This window comes from Amblyomma mixtum, chromosome 9 (assembly GCF_055824585.1).
Source record: "Amblyomma mixtum isolate Tamu chromosome 9, ASM5582458v1, whole genome shotgun sequence".
NCBI classification, from domain to species: domain Eukaryota; kingdom Metazoa; phylum Arthropoda; class Arachnida; order Ixodida; family Ixodidae; genus Amblyomma; species Amblyomma mixtum.
Window position 1 is genome coordinate 50,872,979 of NC_143020.1, and position 18,461 is coordinate 50,891,439.

An 18,461-nucleotide genomic window follows, 5' to 3' on the forward strand; every position below is an offset into this window, starting at 1 on the left:
TCTCTGGTTCGCAAATTAGCAAGCGGATCGAAGAAATAAACCGTACAATGCACAGCTGTGTCTTGAACAAACAAACAAATTTTTAAGGCGGAGGCCTTTAATGTCTCATCGTTGTAAGCAGCAGTTGTCGACAGAAATGTCACGCTTTTCAATTGGTCGAAATGGTCGTGACGTCACAGTGCGCGAATTTCAAACGGGGCCAATTGTACTTTGGCTAGAAACCATGGGTTTTTCCCGCTAGAGGGCCAACGGAGGCGCATGTGCTTCGTATGGGCTCCGCGTTCGAGCACCTTCTGCAAGGAAAAAACCCAGGATACTTCGACTCCGACACACGGACAAGAAGCGTGAGTCTATACGGCACCTTTCAAGACCTCATTTAAGAAAATCGAAGCTCGGGCGACCGAGCTCCGACTGTCTAAAGCCAGCGTCGCTCCGGCGCCCTAGCTTACCCAAACGCCAGGCCTGGTGCGGCGCGAACGCCACGGCGGCAGTCATGGAGTACGCCGTAGCTGGGACGAACACCTCCCCAGACGAATTCCAAACGCCCGATTGGAAAACGATTGGCTCATACCGTAATCAGGACCCCAAAGTTGTGTCATTAACAGCTCAGAAGCCAAATAAGCAGACCGAAAAGTCGAAGGCGCAACCTCTCCCTCCACTCCATCCTAAGAAACCGCTTCCACGACTACCGGAGGAAGACTATAAGAAAATCTACAGACCGACGGGTGGCGTAGACATCACGCGCTACACCGAGAAATCCATCAGGCAAGCTATTGCATCAGCTAGTGGCATTACCGCGACCGAGGCTGACAAAGACCAATCCAGAATGACCTGTACAAAGAATGTGTTCACCATATCGACGCCGGTGCAGGCAAACGCACTACGTTACGTCGCAGTCAAACAAATCAAGCTGGAAGGCAAAGACATCATCATGACGTCGTACATCGCTCCTCCGGACAAGGCCTTGCAGGGCATCATCTACAGGGCTTACGATGGCGAAACGCAGCAAGAAATGATGAAAGAACTTCGCAAAAGAAACCCTGAAATCGTCGAAGCACGAACCATGGGAAGAACATCAAAGTCCCTCCTGCTCCACTTCGACGCGGACGAATTGCCAGATAGCATCATATACTTCGGCGTCCTGTATCCGGTCTACCCCTTCATTCCAAAAGTAGAGGCGTGCACGAACTGCAGAAGAGTCGGACACAGAAGAGACGTATGTCCAGAGCCACAGCAACAACGGTGCCCGTACTGCGGAACCCAGCACCTCAAAGAAGAAATCTGCGACCCAGTTTGCATTGTCTGTGGAGAAGGGCACCGCACAGGCGATAACAACTGCAAAAAAAGATTTCTACGACCCCACACTAAAACGTCGGAGCACCAATCAAGATCAAAATCCCGGACCAGCGACGACTCAACATCCACCCAAAAAAAGGACCGCTCGAGCTCCTTCCCGCCCTTGGACAGCGGACGCAGCAGCAGCCGCAGTGGACGCAGCAGCAGCCGCAGCGGACGCAGCAGCAGCCGCAGTGGAGGTGACAGCGGCACCAGCAGCCGGACGCAGAGCCCCGGACCGAAGCAGGTGAGCTGGGCGGGAGTGGCCTCTCACGGAAAGGGGACGGAGCTGCAGTTATTACAGTCTAATCTCGATCAGGCACTCCACCACATTCAAATACTTACGGACCGCATCAAACACTTAGAACAGGAAAACAGTAAACTAAAAGCACCCGCCAAATCTAAGGACCCTCCTCCAAAACCACTTGTCATGCAGGAAGTTACAGAAATGGAAACTACTGTGTCCGCAACAGTCGAAACCCCAGTAAGCGTAGTAAGCAAGGAAGAAACACCTCGCAAAAAACGAGCAGTAGCTGATGTTAGTAATCCCTCATTGGAGGATAGAGTTCCAAAACTCGAACAAAAAGTGGAAGAGCACAGTCAGAAACTCGATAACGTAACACAAACAGTTGATAATTTATCACAAAGACTCGAACAACACATACAGGATGTAAATCACAAGTTCGGAGTAATCGATACCATTTTACAGGAAATTTTACGTCGGCTTCCCCCGTCAGCTCAATGGGCGCCAATCGATCTATCCCAGCAAAATGGCCAATCCTAAAAGCATAAAAATTTGGCAGTGGAACTGCAGATCTATGTGCAACAAAAAAGCAGATCTGCAGTTACATATTCAATGGCAATCCGAAAAACCTGACGTAATAGCGATCCAAGAACCCAGAATATCTCGACTAAAACTGCCAGGGTACCGGGCAGTTCTGCCATGTCACATCACAGAACAACCTTTAACCACTACGATGGTAGATAGAAACCTTACCGTGGTTTACCACGAAATTGAAAACGTAGAGCTCGACTGTATATTAATCGAAATTTTACCCAGCAAAAGAAACTCCTCTTCTCTGTTCATACTGAACGCATACAGCCACCCCAGAGCGCAGGCTGGACCAGCGAAAGCCGCTATACTGAAAGCCCTACAAATTGCGGGCCAAAACCCAACCCTAATTGTGGGCGACTTGAACGCTCAACACGTGCAATGGGGACACGCAACTATATCTAAGAAAGGCACGGCCCTAATTGATTTTATCCAGCAAGGAGGGCTAACCCAATACACGGATCCCATGCAACCTACCAGGATAGGTAACAGCGTGAGCAGGGACACGTGCTTGGACCTCACGATAGGCAAAAATCTCCAGACTTAAACTGGAGCAACACCAGGCAAAATCTGGGAAGTGACCATTATATCATAGCATCTAAAATCGTCATTGCCAATCTCAAACCCCAACCCAGAAAAAACATGATCACCGACTGGGACAAACTTAGGACGATCCGAGACCAAAATCAGGAGCCGATCACAGACCTAGAACAGTGGACACAAACCCTCCTATCAGATGTGGGAAAGGCCACTAAAGAACTAGTACATGACCTAGACGTAAATGCGATTGACAGCAGACTTACACACATGTGGGAGGCAAGGCAAAGCCTAAAAAAAAGATGGCTTAAACAAAAATACAACAAAAAGCTTAGAAACAAGATACTCACTCTCACAAAAGAACTTCAACACCACTCCGCAGAAGTCGCAAGGCAGCAATGGGACGATATCTGCGAAAATGTAAATGGCAATCTAGGCACGAGAGAGACGTGGAATCTTCTGCGGCATCTCCTTGATCCGGAATCAAATAAAGCTACGACTCAAAGGGAAATCACCAAAATTTTAAACATGGACCCAGGCACGGATCAAGACATTATCAACACGCTACAGCAGAAATACTTCTGCACAACCCGAGAGACGCAGTCACTACCAGATTATAAAGGACAACCTAACCCCCTCCTGGACGCTGACATAACAATAGCGGAAATAAGAGCAGCCCTCCATAAGATACGCACGACATCCGCCTCGGGAGAAGACGGCATTAACAATAAGACATTCAGAAACCTAGACGACGCTTCCATCACAGCCCTCACGGATTTTGCGAACGAGTGTTAGAGGGAGGGAAAACTCCCAGCGGCTTGGAAACATGCCATCGTTAAATTCATCCCAAAACCGGGCAAAAAGCTCGCGCTCGAAAACCTCAGATCTATTTCGCTTACATCTTGCATAGGAAAACTGATTGAGCACGTCATACTAGACAGACTCCAGTCTCACATGCACAAAGATAATTTATATCCACACACTATGATTGGCTTTAGACCATATTTATCAACACAGGACACGATGCTCAGACTAGCAAACGAAGTCCTATCTCAGGAGCAAGAAAGGAGCACCAGGGCAATCCTAGCTCTAGATTTAACAAAAGCGTTTGATAACGTCAAACACAAAGCAATCCTAGAATCTCTTTCACCGTTGAATGTGGGCGAAAGAGCGTTTAACTACATCAAGGACTTTCTCTCCGATAGAACGGCTAAAATTCAAATTGGCGTAATCAAATCCGACACCTTCACTTTAGGAGACAGAGGAACGCCGCAAGGCTCAGTCCTCTCCCCCTTCTTATTCAATATAACCCTCATTAAAATGGCACACGCACTCGCAAAAATCCCAGACCTAGAACACTCTTTGTACGCGGACGATATCACCCTTTGGACCACCAAGGGGAGTATCGCCACAATACAAGATACGCTACAACAAGCGGCAGATGTAGTAGTAGAGGAGGCACAAGCCGCGGGACTCGCGCGTTCCCCCCAAAAATCTGAAGTCCTCATCCTACACCCAAAGCGTCAAAGGAAAAATAAAGCGCCTGAGATCAAAATCTACGCGGAAGGGGCAGCCATCCCAGAAGTGGAAACACTAAGAATCTTAGGAATGCTGATACAGTCAAACCAAAAAAACGACACATTAATTAAGAAACTGAGAAACACTGTCAACCAAATCTCCTTCCTCATCAGACGCATCGCGAATAAGCGAGGAGGAGTTAAAGAAGCCGAGACCAGGAGACTAATACAAGCCTTCGTTCTTAGCAGAGTCAACTACACTACACCATACGTCATCCTCACCGTGAGAGAAAGAGATGACCTGGATTCTCTAATTAGACAGTCCTACAAAATTGCGCTCAACCTCCCACGTCATACTCCAAATGAAAAACTATTACAGTTAGGAATTCATAACACCTTAGCGGAAATGATAGAAGCACACCTCACCGCACAATATGAAAGACTATCAGGCACTGAAACGGGACGTTTCATCCTAAAGAAAGCAGGAATACAATATGAAGAAATCCGTACACACACTTTGCCAATTCCAAGACACGTGCACGAACACTTAACAGTCCCTCTTCTGCCCAAAAACATGCATCTACACTACGATACGGACAGAAGAAAGGCTAGGGCACAAAAACTTCACGAAAGATTTTCAGTTCAGAAAGACACGGCGCACGTAGACGTGGCAGAATATGCGGACAGAGACACCTTTTCTCTGGCAGTTGTCGATTATCGAGGTTCTCCCCTTGCATCGGAGACAATAGATAAAACAAAATTTCCGGAGGAGGCCGAAGAAGCTGCCATAGCTTTAGCCATTACCTCCACCACTGCCAAATACATCATAAGTGACTCCAAAACAGCAATTCGAAATTTTGCAAAAGGAAGGGCCCACTCAGCAGCCATCAAAATCTTACAAAAAATCTCCAATACCCGCCAGATAACATTGATCTGGGTCCCCGCCCTTTCGGACCATCCTGGAAACGAGGCGGCGCACCAATTTCTCCGAGGATTCGTGGTTAACCAGGAGGTGCGCTACACCGAGCTCAGGTCGGCCAAGGAGCGAATGACAACCTACAAAGAAATTACTACCCACTTCAAGAAAGAAAGACAGATCTTCCCAGAACCACATAAATCTCTCAGTAAAACACAACAAGTCAGTTGGCGGCAGCTCCAAACAGACACTTTCTTTAATCCATATATGTACTCCATATGGTTCCCGGAGCAGTACAGCCCCGTCTGTTCGCTCTGTGGGCACCAAAAGGCAGACACACGGCACATCCTATACTCATGTACTCAAGACAAGCCATCGCACAGTCTGCAGCTCTCTACCCAATCTCGGTGGGAGGCCGCGCTGCTCAGCTCGGACCCGGAGGTTCAACTTCGAGCCACAGAGCGAGCCGAAGAGATCGCCGAACGACATCGTCGGTCGGCCACCTGGCGTCCGGCCTAGAAGAGGAGCCCACCGCGGGGAGGAGTGCTCCCCGAACAAATCGGAATTCGTGCACATACGTCCCAATCCAAGGTGCACAACCAAAATTGCCCTCTCCCTGCTTAGTGGCCCGATACCTGAACACGATGAAATCAGAGTATTGGGACTCTACGTACAAAAGAACCGCAAGATTGATACCACGCTGAAGAAACTCCGCAAGGTGGGGGATCAGGTGAGCCGTATGGTCCGCCGGGTATCAAACAAACGAGGGGGGTTGCGATGCAAAGAGGCCCTGCGGCTGGCCAATGCATTCGTAACCAGTCGAATCCTGTATTCGGCACCGTACCTCCACCTGCGCAAATGCGATGAGAACGCTTTCGAAGTGATTCTCCGAAAAATTTATAAGAGAGCTCTCGACCTCCCAATTGCAACATCCAACCAACGTCTCCTCGGCCTGGGGATGACGAACACCTTTGGGGAGCTGCGCGAGGCTCATCTCAGCAATCAATACTTGCGGTTAAGCAAAACACGTGCGGGTAGCCGCCTACTGACCCGCCTCCACATCAATTACACAACCCAAGAGGAGAAGCGGGTATCCATGTCCGAGGCCTGGCGCTTCGCACTAAAGGATCGCCCCCTCCCCAATAACATGACAAAAGAGGCCCATGATGGCCGCCGCCTCGCGCGAGCGGAGGCCATTTCCAAGCAGTATGATGATCGACCAGGGGTATTTTACACGGACGCGGCAGGTCCACACCATGGGGGTTGGTACGCGGCTGCCGTTGTCCACCAAAACAACCTAGTTCAGGGCCTCACCTTCCGTGCCCCCAACATTACATTCGCGGAGGAAGTTGCTATCGCACTTGCAGCTGCGGATCCAGCGTCGCGAGTCATTATCACCGACTCAAGAGAAGCTTGCCGCAATTTTGAACAGGGCCAAATTCCAGATCGTCCTTTCCAAGTTTTACACAGATGTGAGTACAGGGATTTCCCAACCCGGCGCACCATCATCTGGGCCCCAGCACATGCGGGGATAGAGGGAAATATGGTAGCGGACACTACCGCCCGCGCGCTTAACCACCGGGCATCGCCTCTCTCACCGCCTGATCCGGCTACTGATTTTAATCCGGCTATTACTTTTCGGGAGATCTCTCTCATGTATCAAAACGCTCACGGCCGATACCCACCCCCCTGTAAAGGCCTCAGTAAGGCAGAAGAGCGTTGGCTACTTCGCCTCTACACCAACACGGTACTGTGCCCGGCAGTGCTCAAATATTTCAATTCGCCTTTTCGGGCGAGTGTCCACACTGTGGGGAAGTGTTTGCGGACACGTATCACATGGTGTGGGCATGCCCTGCCAATCCTGCTTTCCCACCCCACCCGAGAGGACTGGGAGGCTGCCCTGCTCGGCTGCTCAACTCTCCAGGACCAACGAGCCCTGGTGACAAGAGCCCAGGCCGCCGCGGAGGCCACAGGGGTCCCGGACCAGGGATCCCTCCTAGTGATTCTGAGGGCCGGGCCCTTCAGGCACGGTCCAAGCAATACCTCTGTATATAGTATAAATAAATGTTTTACACCACCACCACCACCTAAGACCTCTTCTTTAATTAAGTTTACCTCCTCCTCCTCCTAGTAACCATGCAACCAATTGAAGGGATCGTACAGTGATGCTCCAAGTAAGTGGGACTGAGCTTAGTTAATTGCTTAATTACCCAAATAGCCAAATTAACTTTACTAGTCAGGCCATATAAATAAATAAAACCGAGTAGGAAATTGGTCGAGCTCGGGATCGAACCCCGGTCTACGGCGTGCGAGACGAGCATGCTATCCACTCCGCCATGCCATCTCGATGCTTTTGAATGAACAAAGGCGCGTCTAGTGGATACGGTGCCTTTGCTCACTTCCATCCTCCTCCCTTCCCTTCCAGCGAGGTTTAGGTGTCCACCGAGATATGAGAGACAGATACATTTCCTTTCCTCAAAAACCAATTTACCGACGAGCAAGGCGTAGAACCGAATGGGCGATGGCGTTCTATGGACTCCCTGACAGCGTTGCAAGACGCTGTCGCGTTCCACTCTTAACATTCTTAACCACACATCACTGACCACACTTTAGGTCAAAAAAGTGCCCCCCTGAATTTTGACGGGTGTCCACCGAGATATGCGAGACAGTTACTGCGTAATTTCCTTTCCTCAAATACAATTTTCCTTTTCTTCATTACGGGCCCTCTGTCTTCTTTCGCTCCCACTTCCTCCCTTTCTGTACTGTGCGGTTCAGGTGTGCACCGAGACGACAGAGAATTACTGCGCCATTTCCTTTCCTCAAAAAAGCGTTGCGTTCACAGGGCAAGGCATCGCGCCGAACGGGTGGTGGCGTTCCGTGGACTCCCTGGCAGCGCTACAACACGCTGTCGCGTTCCACTCCTAAAGGCGAAGCTTAAGCGTCATTAATTAGCCGTTAATCAGTATTCAGGCATTCATCAGTAATTAACCATTAATTAGTGATTGGTCATCACTTAGTAATTAGTACTCCATTATATGTGACGCCAGCAGTGCCACAGAAGCAGCGAAAGTGGTGCGGAAAACGCTTCCGCCTCTACGCACTTTACAGAGTCAAAGTGCCCCCTGAAATTTTCGTGCTGATCTAGGGTGGCCTGTCGCATTCCTTTTTCATGCAGATACGTGTACATCGGCCTAACAGGTCAGTGTTTAAACGCATGGCTCAAAATGATCAAGTTAACCTCTACTGCAGACGCAACTTACCACTTAGCGATGCACTGCTCAAGCTGTCCTTGCTGCCCTGTGTTCGAAGAAGCGTGGGATATTTCGCCACTGAGATCAATTGGCTACGCAGTAGCTGAGTCATACGTTATATATAAGCAGTACAAGGTTTGGGTCATTAATTCATCCCTTACCTTTCATGACAGTGAATTTGAGTAGCTGGACCAGCGAGCCACAAGCCTTTGTTTCCTTCTGGGCTTGATTCGATTTTCTGCGTTCGATTCGATGCTCGATTTTAAACGCATCAAACTCTTATAATAATGATCAATTAAACAATTGATAGACCACAGCTGTAGGTCTCTGTTGGCTGCGCTACCCATATTCATCTATATACTGCCGGCGGTGAGCCGAGCTTTCTGTTCGCGTCCACTTATGCACCGACAGAGTGAGGTTCAGATGGCAAGAGTGGCAAACTTTGGCAAACTTGTTTCCTGATGTACTGAACATAAATGTATTCACGGAGTGATCACGGGTGTCACCGATATCTGCGGTTCTAAACACAAACAGCTAAAAATTGTTAGAAAGGTGTCGGTCGCTGGCTTCTTTAGAAACTGCCTCCCACTTAGAATGTTATTCAGGTGTGGTCCCAATCGTAGTGGTTCTTCAAAGCCGCACGTCGACAAGGCGCAACAACCAGAGATGAGAAGGCAATCCTTTTTTGCAATTTATTTTTATCATGCCTCCCTTTGTGGTGCATAAAAATCATAGAGAGACAAGTGCTCAAAGCATGACTTCTTTACTTGCAGTACTTCTCGCACTCTTCCTTCTTTTCGAACGTGTTGCAGTTGGTGCAACAGAAGGGTGAAACCTTGAACTCCTCGCACTTCTTGGTCACAGGATTGTAACGGTACTTGGGGAGGATGTAGGGAGGGATCAGGCATTCTAGTCCGCTTGGTTTTGGTAGGGCGCAGTCTGCACAGAAGGGCCATTGTAACTGCACCGGCACAATGATTTAACAAAACAGGCTACCTTTTTGCTTTTCCCAAACGGCCAAAAATGCTTGTCTTTTATATTGCCATTGCAAGATGAGAGACAACGCTTAAGTTTAAAAAAACGTTCACGTTCGGCGCAAGTTCAGCTCTTATATTTAATTCACCCTGCAGAATTTCACCAGCAATACAACCGACAAAGAGGACACCAGAAATTCAATAGTACTTTCTAATTTTAACCTCTACGTTACGCAACATTAGAACCTTAGTTAGGGACAACCTGCATCTGGTAGGCATGGCGCGGTATTCACTATTTTTTATATTTTAATGTTTTCCGCGACAAGAAATTTTGTTGTCAACCCGTGGCACTGTGTTCGAAATGTAGTCCGTTTTAAATCCGCTACTTAGGTCTTCGCACAAAAGCAGTGCGCAGCAGCGTTGCCACATACGCCTATCAGATGAATCATTTGAATTTTCTCTTTATGCAAAAGCAACACAGAAAACAATGTTTCAAGTAATCAGAAAAAAAGAAAGTGGAGGCCTCGTATTTGCATATTGTCTCTCTTTGTGCTTTTTGTGACTCAGACGGAAAATAAAACACATTACCTATCCACTTGGTTGTCATTTTTTTCATTCAGCAGTTGAGCTAATAATTTTAGGTCCTTAGGTTTATATTTATGCTCTGTATTGAGGTTTCTGCAACAGCTCACTCACTGTGAAGTATTGTAGTGGAAGGATGAATATCTGCTTTGCCTCTTCTCAACAAAATAGTACGGAAATGTGGCTATGCTTCTAATTTTAAACGGAGGTGAAATAGATGTGGCCTTAGAATTCTGGACAAGAGTAAATACAAAAAAGATTTAATTTGTAGGGATGAGACTATTTGTGAAATGATTACACCAAAACTAATTAAAGCCTTGTGTACGTACCTCTTTTATAGACGCATTTTTCAGGCGCTGAAAGAAAACATACATCAAAAATGTCACTTTCTCACTCTCTGTACACTCAAATCATGCACTGCTCTCCGTCCTGTTTTCGTTTATTTCTATGTTTTATCCCATTCTGTCTTAGACAACCTTACATCTATCACGCATGCCTTAAAATTATGTGGTTCCGGCACTTAAGACGCTACAGTAAATTGTTTCGTCCAGATTCTCTCGCCAGCCAATACCTTGACTGATTATCTTGCCACATTTCGTCTTTCTTGTGTGTTGCCCCTCAATAATTATATAATCAGAAGCAAAACGGACTGAGAGATGCGGTTTTTTTTTCAATTCCTAGCGTACAGAGGCTAAAATTTTGCGCTTTGACTTCTTGTTACAGTTTTTCAAGGAAAGGAGAACATGTACCTGAGAAAAAGAAAAAGAGGCAGTTCATTGCCCGTTTTAGCAAAAAACACGCAAACTCAGCATTGTTAGAAATTCTCGTACTCTCAAAGTAGCTTCGTGGATAAAAGCGTTGTATATACTGCCTCCTTCAAAAGTAGATAGCCCAAGGGCTTTGCCTCCAAGTTGTTTACCGCGCTTTCATACCACATATAGTAGTCAAGAGATTAGGAGGATTGAGGACAGGCAGCCATTCGTCCTTCGATAGATTACGGTCGCTAGTGATGCATAACGAGGCACACTTTAACCCTCGCATACAAACCCCTTGGCTGTATACTTTTGAAGTGGGCTGTAATCCTCCAAACTAGCAAGAAGCTTCGATATACATTGCAGAAAAAGCTTTCAAAATTTTTGGACGTCTGATAAATGCTTCTAATCGCACACACTTAACCGCCAGATTTACATTTTTTATGGAGATCGCACCGCTGTTCTCGGCTGTACCTCTTCTTAATGCTAGTCAGCGCGCTAGTCACCCTTGCAGCTTTCGTAGCATCAGGCGCATCCTCAAGGAAATGGTGAAACCCTGTCTTTGACGCAGTTGTTGAGACGTTGCGGGGTCGCTTGAGTGTGAGGAGCCCGCCTGTCTTTTCCCGTCCTTTCTTGTATAGATGGCGCCCGGTTTTGTCAACTGTACCACAGTGTGTCCCGTCCGGACTGAAGTAGATGGGAGGTCGGCACCGAGCAGTTTTTCAGTAAACGACGTCGCTCTTAAGACGTGACTCACGTTGCTTCAATGTGGCCATCACTGCCTAAGGAGCGTCTTAGGGACGATAACTTCAAATCGCAGTTTTCAACTATATTGCGCACTAATCCCCTGCTGCTTTTCAGGTACTCATATCAGCGTTGTTATTGGCAGCTGCAACGTAAAGGCACTATTTTTAGACCGGTTCATGACCCCTGGAGCTTAGTTTACTCAGTATGGCATGATTTATTAAATATCCTTGTTTCAAAGTACCTTTTATACCAAGCAATCTATCTGACGTCCATATCTGACGTCGTGGAAATAGGCTGCGCTCTGGAAACCGATCTGAGCGCCGTTTTTCAGCGTTTATGTTCTTCATTTGAAGCGTCGTATATTCGATGAACAGAGAGAGGTGTTTACTTTTGAGCTGGCAGCTTCTTTTCTAGTACCGCTTTCTCCCCTAAATCTCACTCTTGGCGAACAATTATTGGTTCAACATAAGAGGGGCGCTTTTTCATTGTAGCTTAACCAAGAACGATACTAAATTGCATCCCATTCTCACTACGGAGAGTGCCCTTGCCATCTACAGCACAGAAATGATTACTGTTGCACTTTACAAGCGCCGGACCAAATAATTGATGCAGTGCAGCACTGCGTATTAGATTAGCGCGCTAGGCAGAACTTGCTTTATGGGGCCGAAAGTTTCCATACGTTTTCGTTAGGCAAAAATATATACTTTTCACTTTAGCTTAGTTTATACTCATCTCTGTGTGAAATCTTCTAGATATAGCTGGCATTTGCCTTCGCTAAAGGGCTTGATGTGAATGCTCCTTGATTTTGGTCAGTAGCGTCAATACAATGCACAGCACACCGTGTGTCGAAAAGTAAAATGATTCCGTTAGCGAAAAATGAAGTGTTTCTCCCGCCACAACAGGATTCCATTTTTCCTCGCCCTCTTCTGGTCTCAGTTAGCAGGGCAGATTTGTCTTAGATATATCTCTGATATCATTCATAGCTGAAATAATTTGATCTACCCTTCCTATCAGCAGTGTTGCGAAGTCATAATGGTGACCACTATAGAGAGCTGTATACCACAATGGAAAAAAAGTACAATTCTTTTTTGTTCTGTCTCTATTGATCGCTCACTTAGAGCTATGTTTGTAAAAAAGAATAATTCTCCTGCGGGAAGAATAACATACATTGACGATCAACTTTACACAGAACGTAGAACAATGCTGTTAATTAGAATGCATATTAAATGTACAAAGAACGCTTCACTTTTAGGACGCCGGAAGAGCGAGCAAGAACAATAAAATCTTACGACAGAAAGTGGAGTCTCCATATGAGACGGTAGCGAGAAGGACCGCCAACGTAAACAGAGCCACTGCTGCCTTCATGGTTCCCAAAGAAATGGTTTAGCCCTCACATGAGTGCCTGATTTTTATACGATGATCGCGAAAACAAGACGCAGTAGCTATAAGGAAGAATTGGGAAAATTTTCCTCCACGTGGGACACACCACCGATGAAGTTATCGCACGTGCCGTACTATTTTTTTTTCGGATTTCGATAGCATATTTCTCTTTTTTTGCCAACCGATAACCAAACCCTCTGTGAACCTAGTTAAATGAGGCCCCAAACTGCCACGTGCTCACAGTGCTCTCCCGCAAAGTTGGAAAATATTTTGACATAAAACGGTCGCTGCTTAAAAAAGGTTTGAATACTACGCATGCTCGGATGTTTTTCAGCATTCCTTTCTTTATAATCCATTTCGTTCTGCATGATCGCCACGTGGTTGTAGACGGGATTCAAGCAGAAAGGTTATGGAAAGCTGGCCAGAAAAGCACTCAGCTAATCATCTCGCGAAATCGGAGGGGCCATCCTTGACCCAGGCTCATCTCCACTGGTCACCGGTCATTGCTTCATCTATCCCAGAAGAGTGTGGTACTGCGAGTGATGCAGGCTTTGGAGCGTTGGCTCGAATACTCGCATTATTAGAGAACTCGTCGGCATGAAACACAATGTCATTCAAGTGGTACCAGTCGATGGTACTACGGGCACACAGATTGTGGATAAGCTGATAGGCGTAGAATGTTTGGAGTGGTATTAAACGAATTAGTGCGTTACGGAGCATAAGATTATTAGTCGAATGAAAGTGTAGCATACCACAGGAATTGCTCAAACCGTGACTTTTTGAAACTTCAAACGTCCATTACGGTCAAACTAATTCACGCAGGACATTCTAAGTTGTGTCAAACGATTCGTGTTCTTGCGCAGTACATGTACGCATAGAAAAAGAAGATATCCGGATATAAAAAATAAATTGCATCCGATATGGCAATGGGTAACGACGGAATGTTTGTTCGATATTGCCAGCTCTCGATACTCATACTCTGCCTAAGCGTTTCTGTTCTTTTTTTATGTGTAACCCCGCTTCCACTGTGGACATATGGATATGCTTCATCGCACCTTGCGGAAGAGAAATTTTCGCGACACAGCGCGGACCAAAGCTGCTCTTTTCTACATTTTAAACAGTCTTGGCCCTGGAGAAAGGGCAGATACAGATTTCGATGATGACTGGGCGCGAAAATCTTATGTAAAGTTACACTTCTCAATTTTTTAAGGAATCAATTGCCTAACTGGAATCACTTGCAATTGTTATTTGTCTTCCGGAGCAATTGATATATACCAAAAATCTCTTATTACTCCCGGCATGCTTCAGTGAAACACCACGTATATTTCACCAAGTTGCAAGTCAGCAAATGTCTACAGAAGAATCTATGGAAAGTCGGCATGCAGTAAAAGCTTGAGATCCGTCCATCAATAGCTTGAACAGTCTTTAATCACATAGGGCGCGGCCACAAGGTACACGTTTAAAAAATGCAATGAATATTTTGCAAATTAGTCATTTCCAGAATGGTTTAAAAATCCGTCTTGTAGTAAACTGACAAATGTAAAACTTGCGATATCGCATATCTACAGCAGATACTTTTATAGTCAAACATGTTGCAGTGTACATAGGTATTAAAGGGACACTGAGGAGAAATTGAAATTGGCTTGAATCGACCGAATAGAAGCTCCTGATTACAAAAACGCCACTCATACTTACAACAAAGCTGTTGTAACGAAGAAAGGAGCAAGAACCAAAATACAGGTATCGCCGCCACAGGCCAAACTCGCAAGTACAAGCGTAATCACGTCATAGGACAAAACAGTGCGGCTAGAGCCAATGTTTCTAGCAGCACTAGGACACTAGAAGCCACGAATCACTGAGTCGCAGCCATTGCATGCGCAAATCTCCTTGACGTCGCCGGATGGCGCCGCGTACCCGGCAGGTACGCGCGCGCCTGCAGCATCGGGATCAATCAGCGCCTGCTTACCGGTGGTAGGCGGGCTCCCGGTATTCCGCTAAAGATAACAAGGTACACGGTATGCTAAAGGTGTCTATCTGCGAGAACTTCGTTTACGTCTTTGAGAACGGGGTCCATCGCAACGCTGGCAAAACGCTAGTCCAAACGTAAACGAAGCGACGGTAGCGACGGCCGCAATAGCTGATAGCAATAGCCTTCAACGTGCGGCCGGCGGTAGCTTTCTTTTCGGCTGCTTCTAGGCCGCACTGCTAGCTGCCAGAAACCACGCAGTCTGCGTTACGTCCTGTGCACGTCATGTTTCACGTCACTTAGTCCTGTGTCGTCATAAGAGAGTCCCAAGTTTGAATCAGAGCGGCGGGAAAAACTTCTTCAACGTCGAATCCAAATTTCTTAGAAATAAATGCATCTTTCGCGGCCGGCCAAGTGGCAACCAGGCCTTGAAATGCCTAACTCTCGGATTTTGCTTTTAAAAACGTATTAATAGAGCTCTCCTCACTGTCCCTTTAAGTGCAGTGCCGAAAATGAGTATACGTAATTTATTTCGAAAATTATGCACAATATGCGTGTACAATTACGGCATCCTATGTAGTCCCCCTACCTGGGCGAAAAACAAATTCAAACTATGTTTGAATTCCCCTTTCTAAACATCGCCTGCACCGATTTTTCTCATCTTCTCATGGCAATCTTATGAGTTTTAAAGAAACTTTCAACAAAATTCCTGATGCGCTGTTAGAAGACTCTTAAGCACGTTCATTAACATCATATATGTCCTGGGTGCTCTCGAGTTTTCAAATTCAATGTTTATTAACATTACACACCCGCAATTAGCATGGATCAGAACATTCAGATAACGTAGTAAAACAAACCGTTTGCTCTGAGCACACTCAATTTGAACTCCCTATTCAAACTAACGAGATATGTTGATGTGGTACTCGCTTACTTCGACAATAGACCATGAAGAATCGTGTGGCGAGCTTCTACCCCGCTGATTGTCATTTATACCGGTTGATAAGGCATCTCCGAGACAAGCGCATTGTAGCTCTTAATAAAATTGAGACAACAAACGTGCAGTTAATAATTCTTATCTCCTAAAACCAACATCTTTTCAGAATTCTATCTCCGACGTGGCGGTTCTAAAATGGTTCTTAAACTGGAGAAAGCCCTGTGAGGAACTAGAGCTTCACGCACCACTCCAGTATTGTCTCTAGGTAGAACTTCTAGGCATAGATAGGCTGCAGTGTTCTCATGGCAAAGCGGCATGCACCAAAAGCTACACAGAAAAATTGCACAAGAATTCTGCAGCTCCATTTAGTCGTCTTAGGTTAGCAGCCTTTGTCAACGCGTAAAGAAGTGCATTGGAACAAACCTGCAGGCCCACCAAAGTTCGTTTGATTTACTTGAAATTCATTATAAGCAAAGCAGAAAAAGGAGTTGTTACTTATGGGCAGCAATGCAGAAATGAGGCGGCAGCATAGTCCTAACAAAAATACGTAAGCAGGAAAAAAAGAATCTGCATCTTGTTTCGTGTTTAGCTAGTAAACGCGTCTTTTTTCATTAGGGTAGGCACAGCATTGACGCGAGAAGTCAACTGCACTAGTGTGCAGAAAAAGTTAATTTCACTACGCTTTAGACAACCTCCGCAGCTGGGTATTTTGTTTTCGGCGCGGCGCTCATTATATCTGGATTTCAATGTATCTCCAGAAACAAAGTGGTTGGTAGGTTTATGGGGTTTAACGTCCCAAAGCGACTAAGGCTATGAGAGACGTAGTAGTGGAGGGCTCCGGAAATTTCGACCACCTGGGCTTCTTTAACGTGCACTGACATCGCACAGTACACGGGCCTCTAGAACTTCTCCTCCAAAGAAATTCAACCGCCGCGCCCAGGATCGAACCCGCGTTTTTCGTGTCAGCAGACGAGCACCATAACCACTGACCTACCGCGGCGGTTTTGCTTACAACAAAGTACAACCAACGAAGTACAAAGAAGCTAATAAGCATTAGAAAACGAACGCTATAAAAACAAAACACATGGTGGCAAATCTTTAAAGTATAATCGAGGAACATGTAGTATGCTATAAAACTTGTGCATCTGTCCAATTTCTAAGTAGTTTGGGGATACGCGCCGCTGATGTGTGTAACCGATTTCCAGAAGTGAACCATACACTAAACAGGTTCGCAATGAATTTTAACTACACAAATCAGGCTGCTTAAGCCACAAAGAAAATCCGCGTGAATTACTGCATCTCCAAGGTGTAGAGCAGTACGGTGATGCATGAGATCAGAATTGAACGAAATGACATCCAAATGCCTCCCGGAACCTCCCAGAAGAGTACAGCAGCTTTACCACTGATTAAGCTGCGTTGTTTTAGTAACATCACAAAGAAAAAATTTACGGACTCAAATACGGTCCTTTTCTAATGTCTTACGCTGTAGAGCATTCTTTAACTATGGAACTACCCTACGTACTCATGAATGCTGTGCTAGCAAGGATATTTAGTAGTGAGACTACTTTGATTTGCCATACCGCAGCCGGAAATTTACTTGCTTAGTGCCGAAATAATTCGCATAGGAGACATGTTCCCTTGAGTAGATAAGAAAGGCTCTCTGTTTCCTGTGAAATTTTTCTTACGTTTTTCATTACCTCTTGCTTTTAGGCATGTTTATTGAACGCCAATACGAAGGACTTTGTCCAGTAGCCCTCATTTCAGTTGTCCGGATCATCATTTCCATCCTACATCAAGTTTTAGAACAAGCGCTACTCGAGGAAAAACGTAGGCGACGATGACCACCCCGGGTGATGTGCTAAAAAGAAGTTGTTAAGTGGGTTAAGATAGAAAATTTCAAATGCTCACAAACGATAATTTTTTCGTGAGCGTAGGAAGATGAATTCTAGCAGGTTTCAAAATAAAATTTAATGTCACTCTGACTATCGTCCAAGTAGGCGTTCCGCTTCTACATCCGCACGATGTAACGAGAACGTCCGATTTTTCTCATTAATTGTATACCAGTGAACCCACTGTTAGTTACAAGTAACAAACTGCTTGTGGGAGACACTGCCGTCAGCAGGATTGTGGTTAACCAGGTTGACCAGTCGACCCGGTCGTAGACCGTGACCAAAACATGTGGTACAAAAACGCTTGTAATTAATGATGCACGCAGCACGCTGCTGTTCTAGCCTGTTTAAGCCTCTTTTGAGGTGAATAAAACAATATATATAATACTCTCTTCGCAACGCGAGTAATGTTCATTCAATATAAGCGGCAGACAGAAGCTACAACAATACTGCTCATGTGAAAGTATTTTGGTGCGCAGGGAACGCTTCGTTTTTGAGAAGGGTGAAGTGCGACGCATGACAAATACTAGCCCAACCAAAGTTGTCTCCTTCTGAACAGCAGCGAGAAAAAATTAACGAAACACTTAAGCTCCTGCTTTAAGGGCATGATGTGGTAGCGTTAATGGCTCCCTTGAACTTTTTCTCTTCACACACCTTTAGTTTCGTTGTTCACATTAACAAATGTCTCACAATTGCTTGCGAAAGACGCCAAAAAATACAAGGTAGACAGTGAAGAGCACACGGGATACACACAGATGCGCACTAACATCATATCATTTTTTATTTGTCGCACGGAATAAATACACGCGGGCAAGTGATAAGCAGCCAGAACCTGACTCATCATGCAGA

At 45.9% G+C, this 18,461-nt stretch overlaps 1 protein-coding gene across 1 annotated transcript; it reads right to left on the reverse strand.

The window, feature by feature from the left end:
• Window positions 1-9,151: 9,151 nt before the first annotated feature.
• LOC149328952 (U-actitoxin-Avd3q-like) lies at window positions 9,152-12,808 on the reverse strand. The gene is made up of 3 exons (XM_089559150.1): window positions 12,733-12,808; window positions 10,274-10,300; window positions 9,152-9,327 (listed from the first exon to the last, which is right to left on the reverse strand). The coding sequence occupies exons 1-3, from the start codon at window positions 12,806-12,808 to the stop codon at window positions 9,152-9,154; spliced, it is 279 nt and encodes a 92-aa protein (XP_089415276.1).
• Between the last annotated feature and the right edge of the window lie 5,653 nt (window positions 12,809-18,461).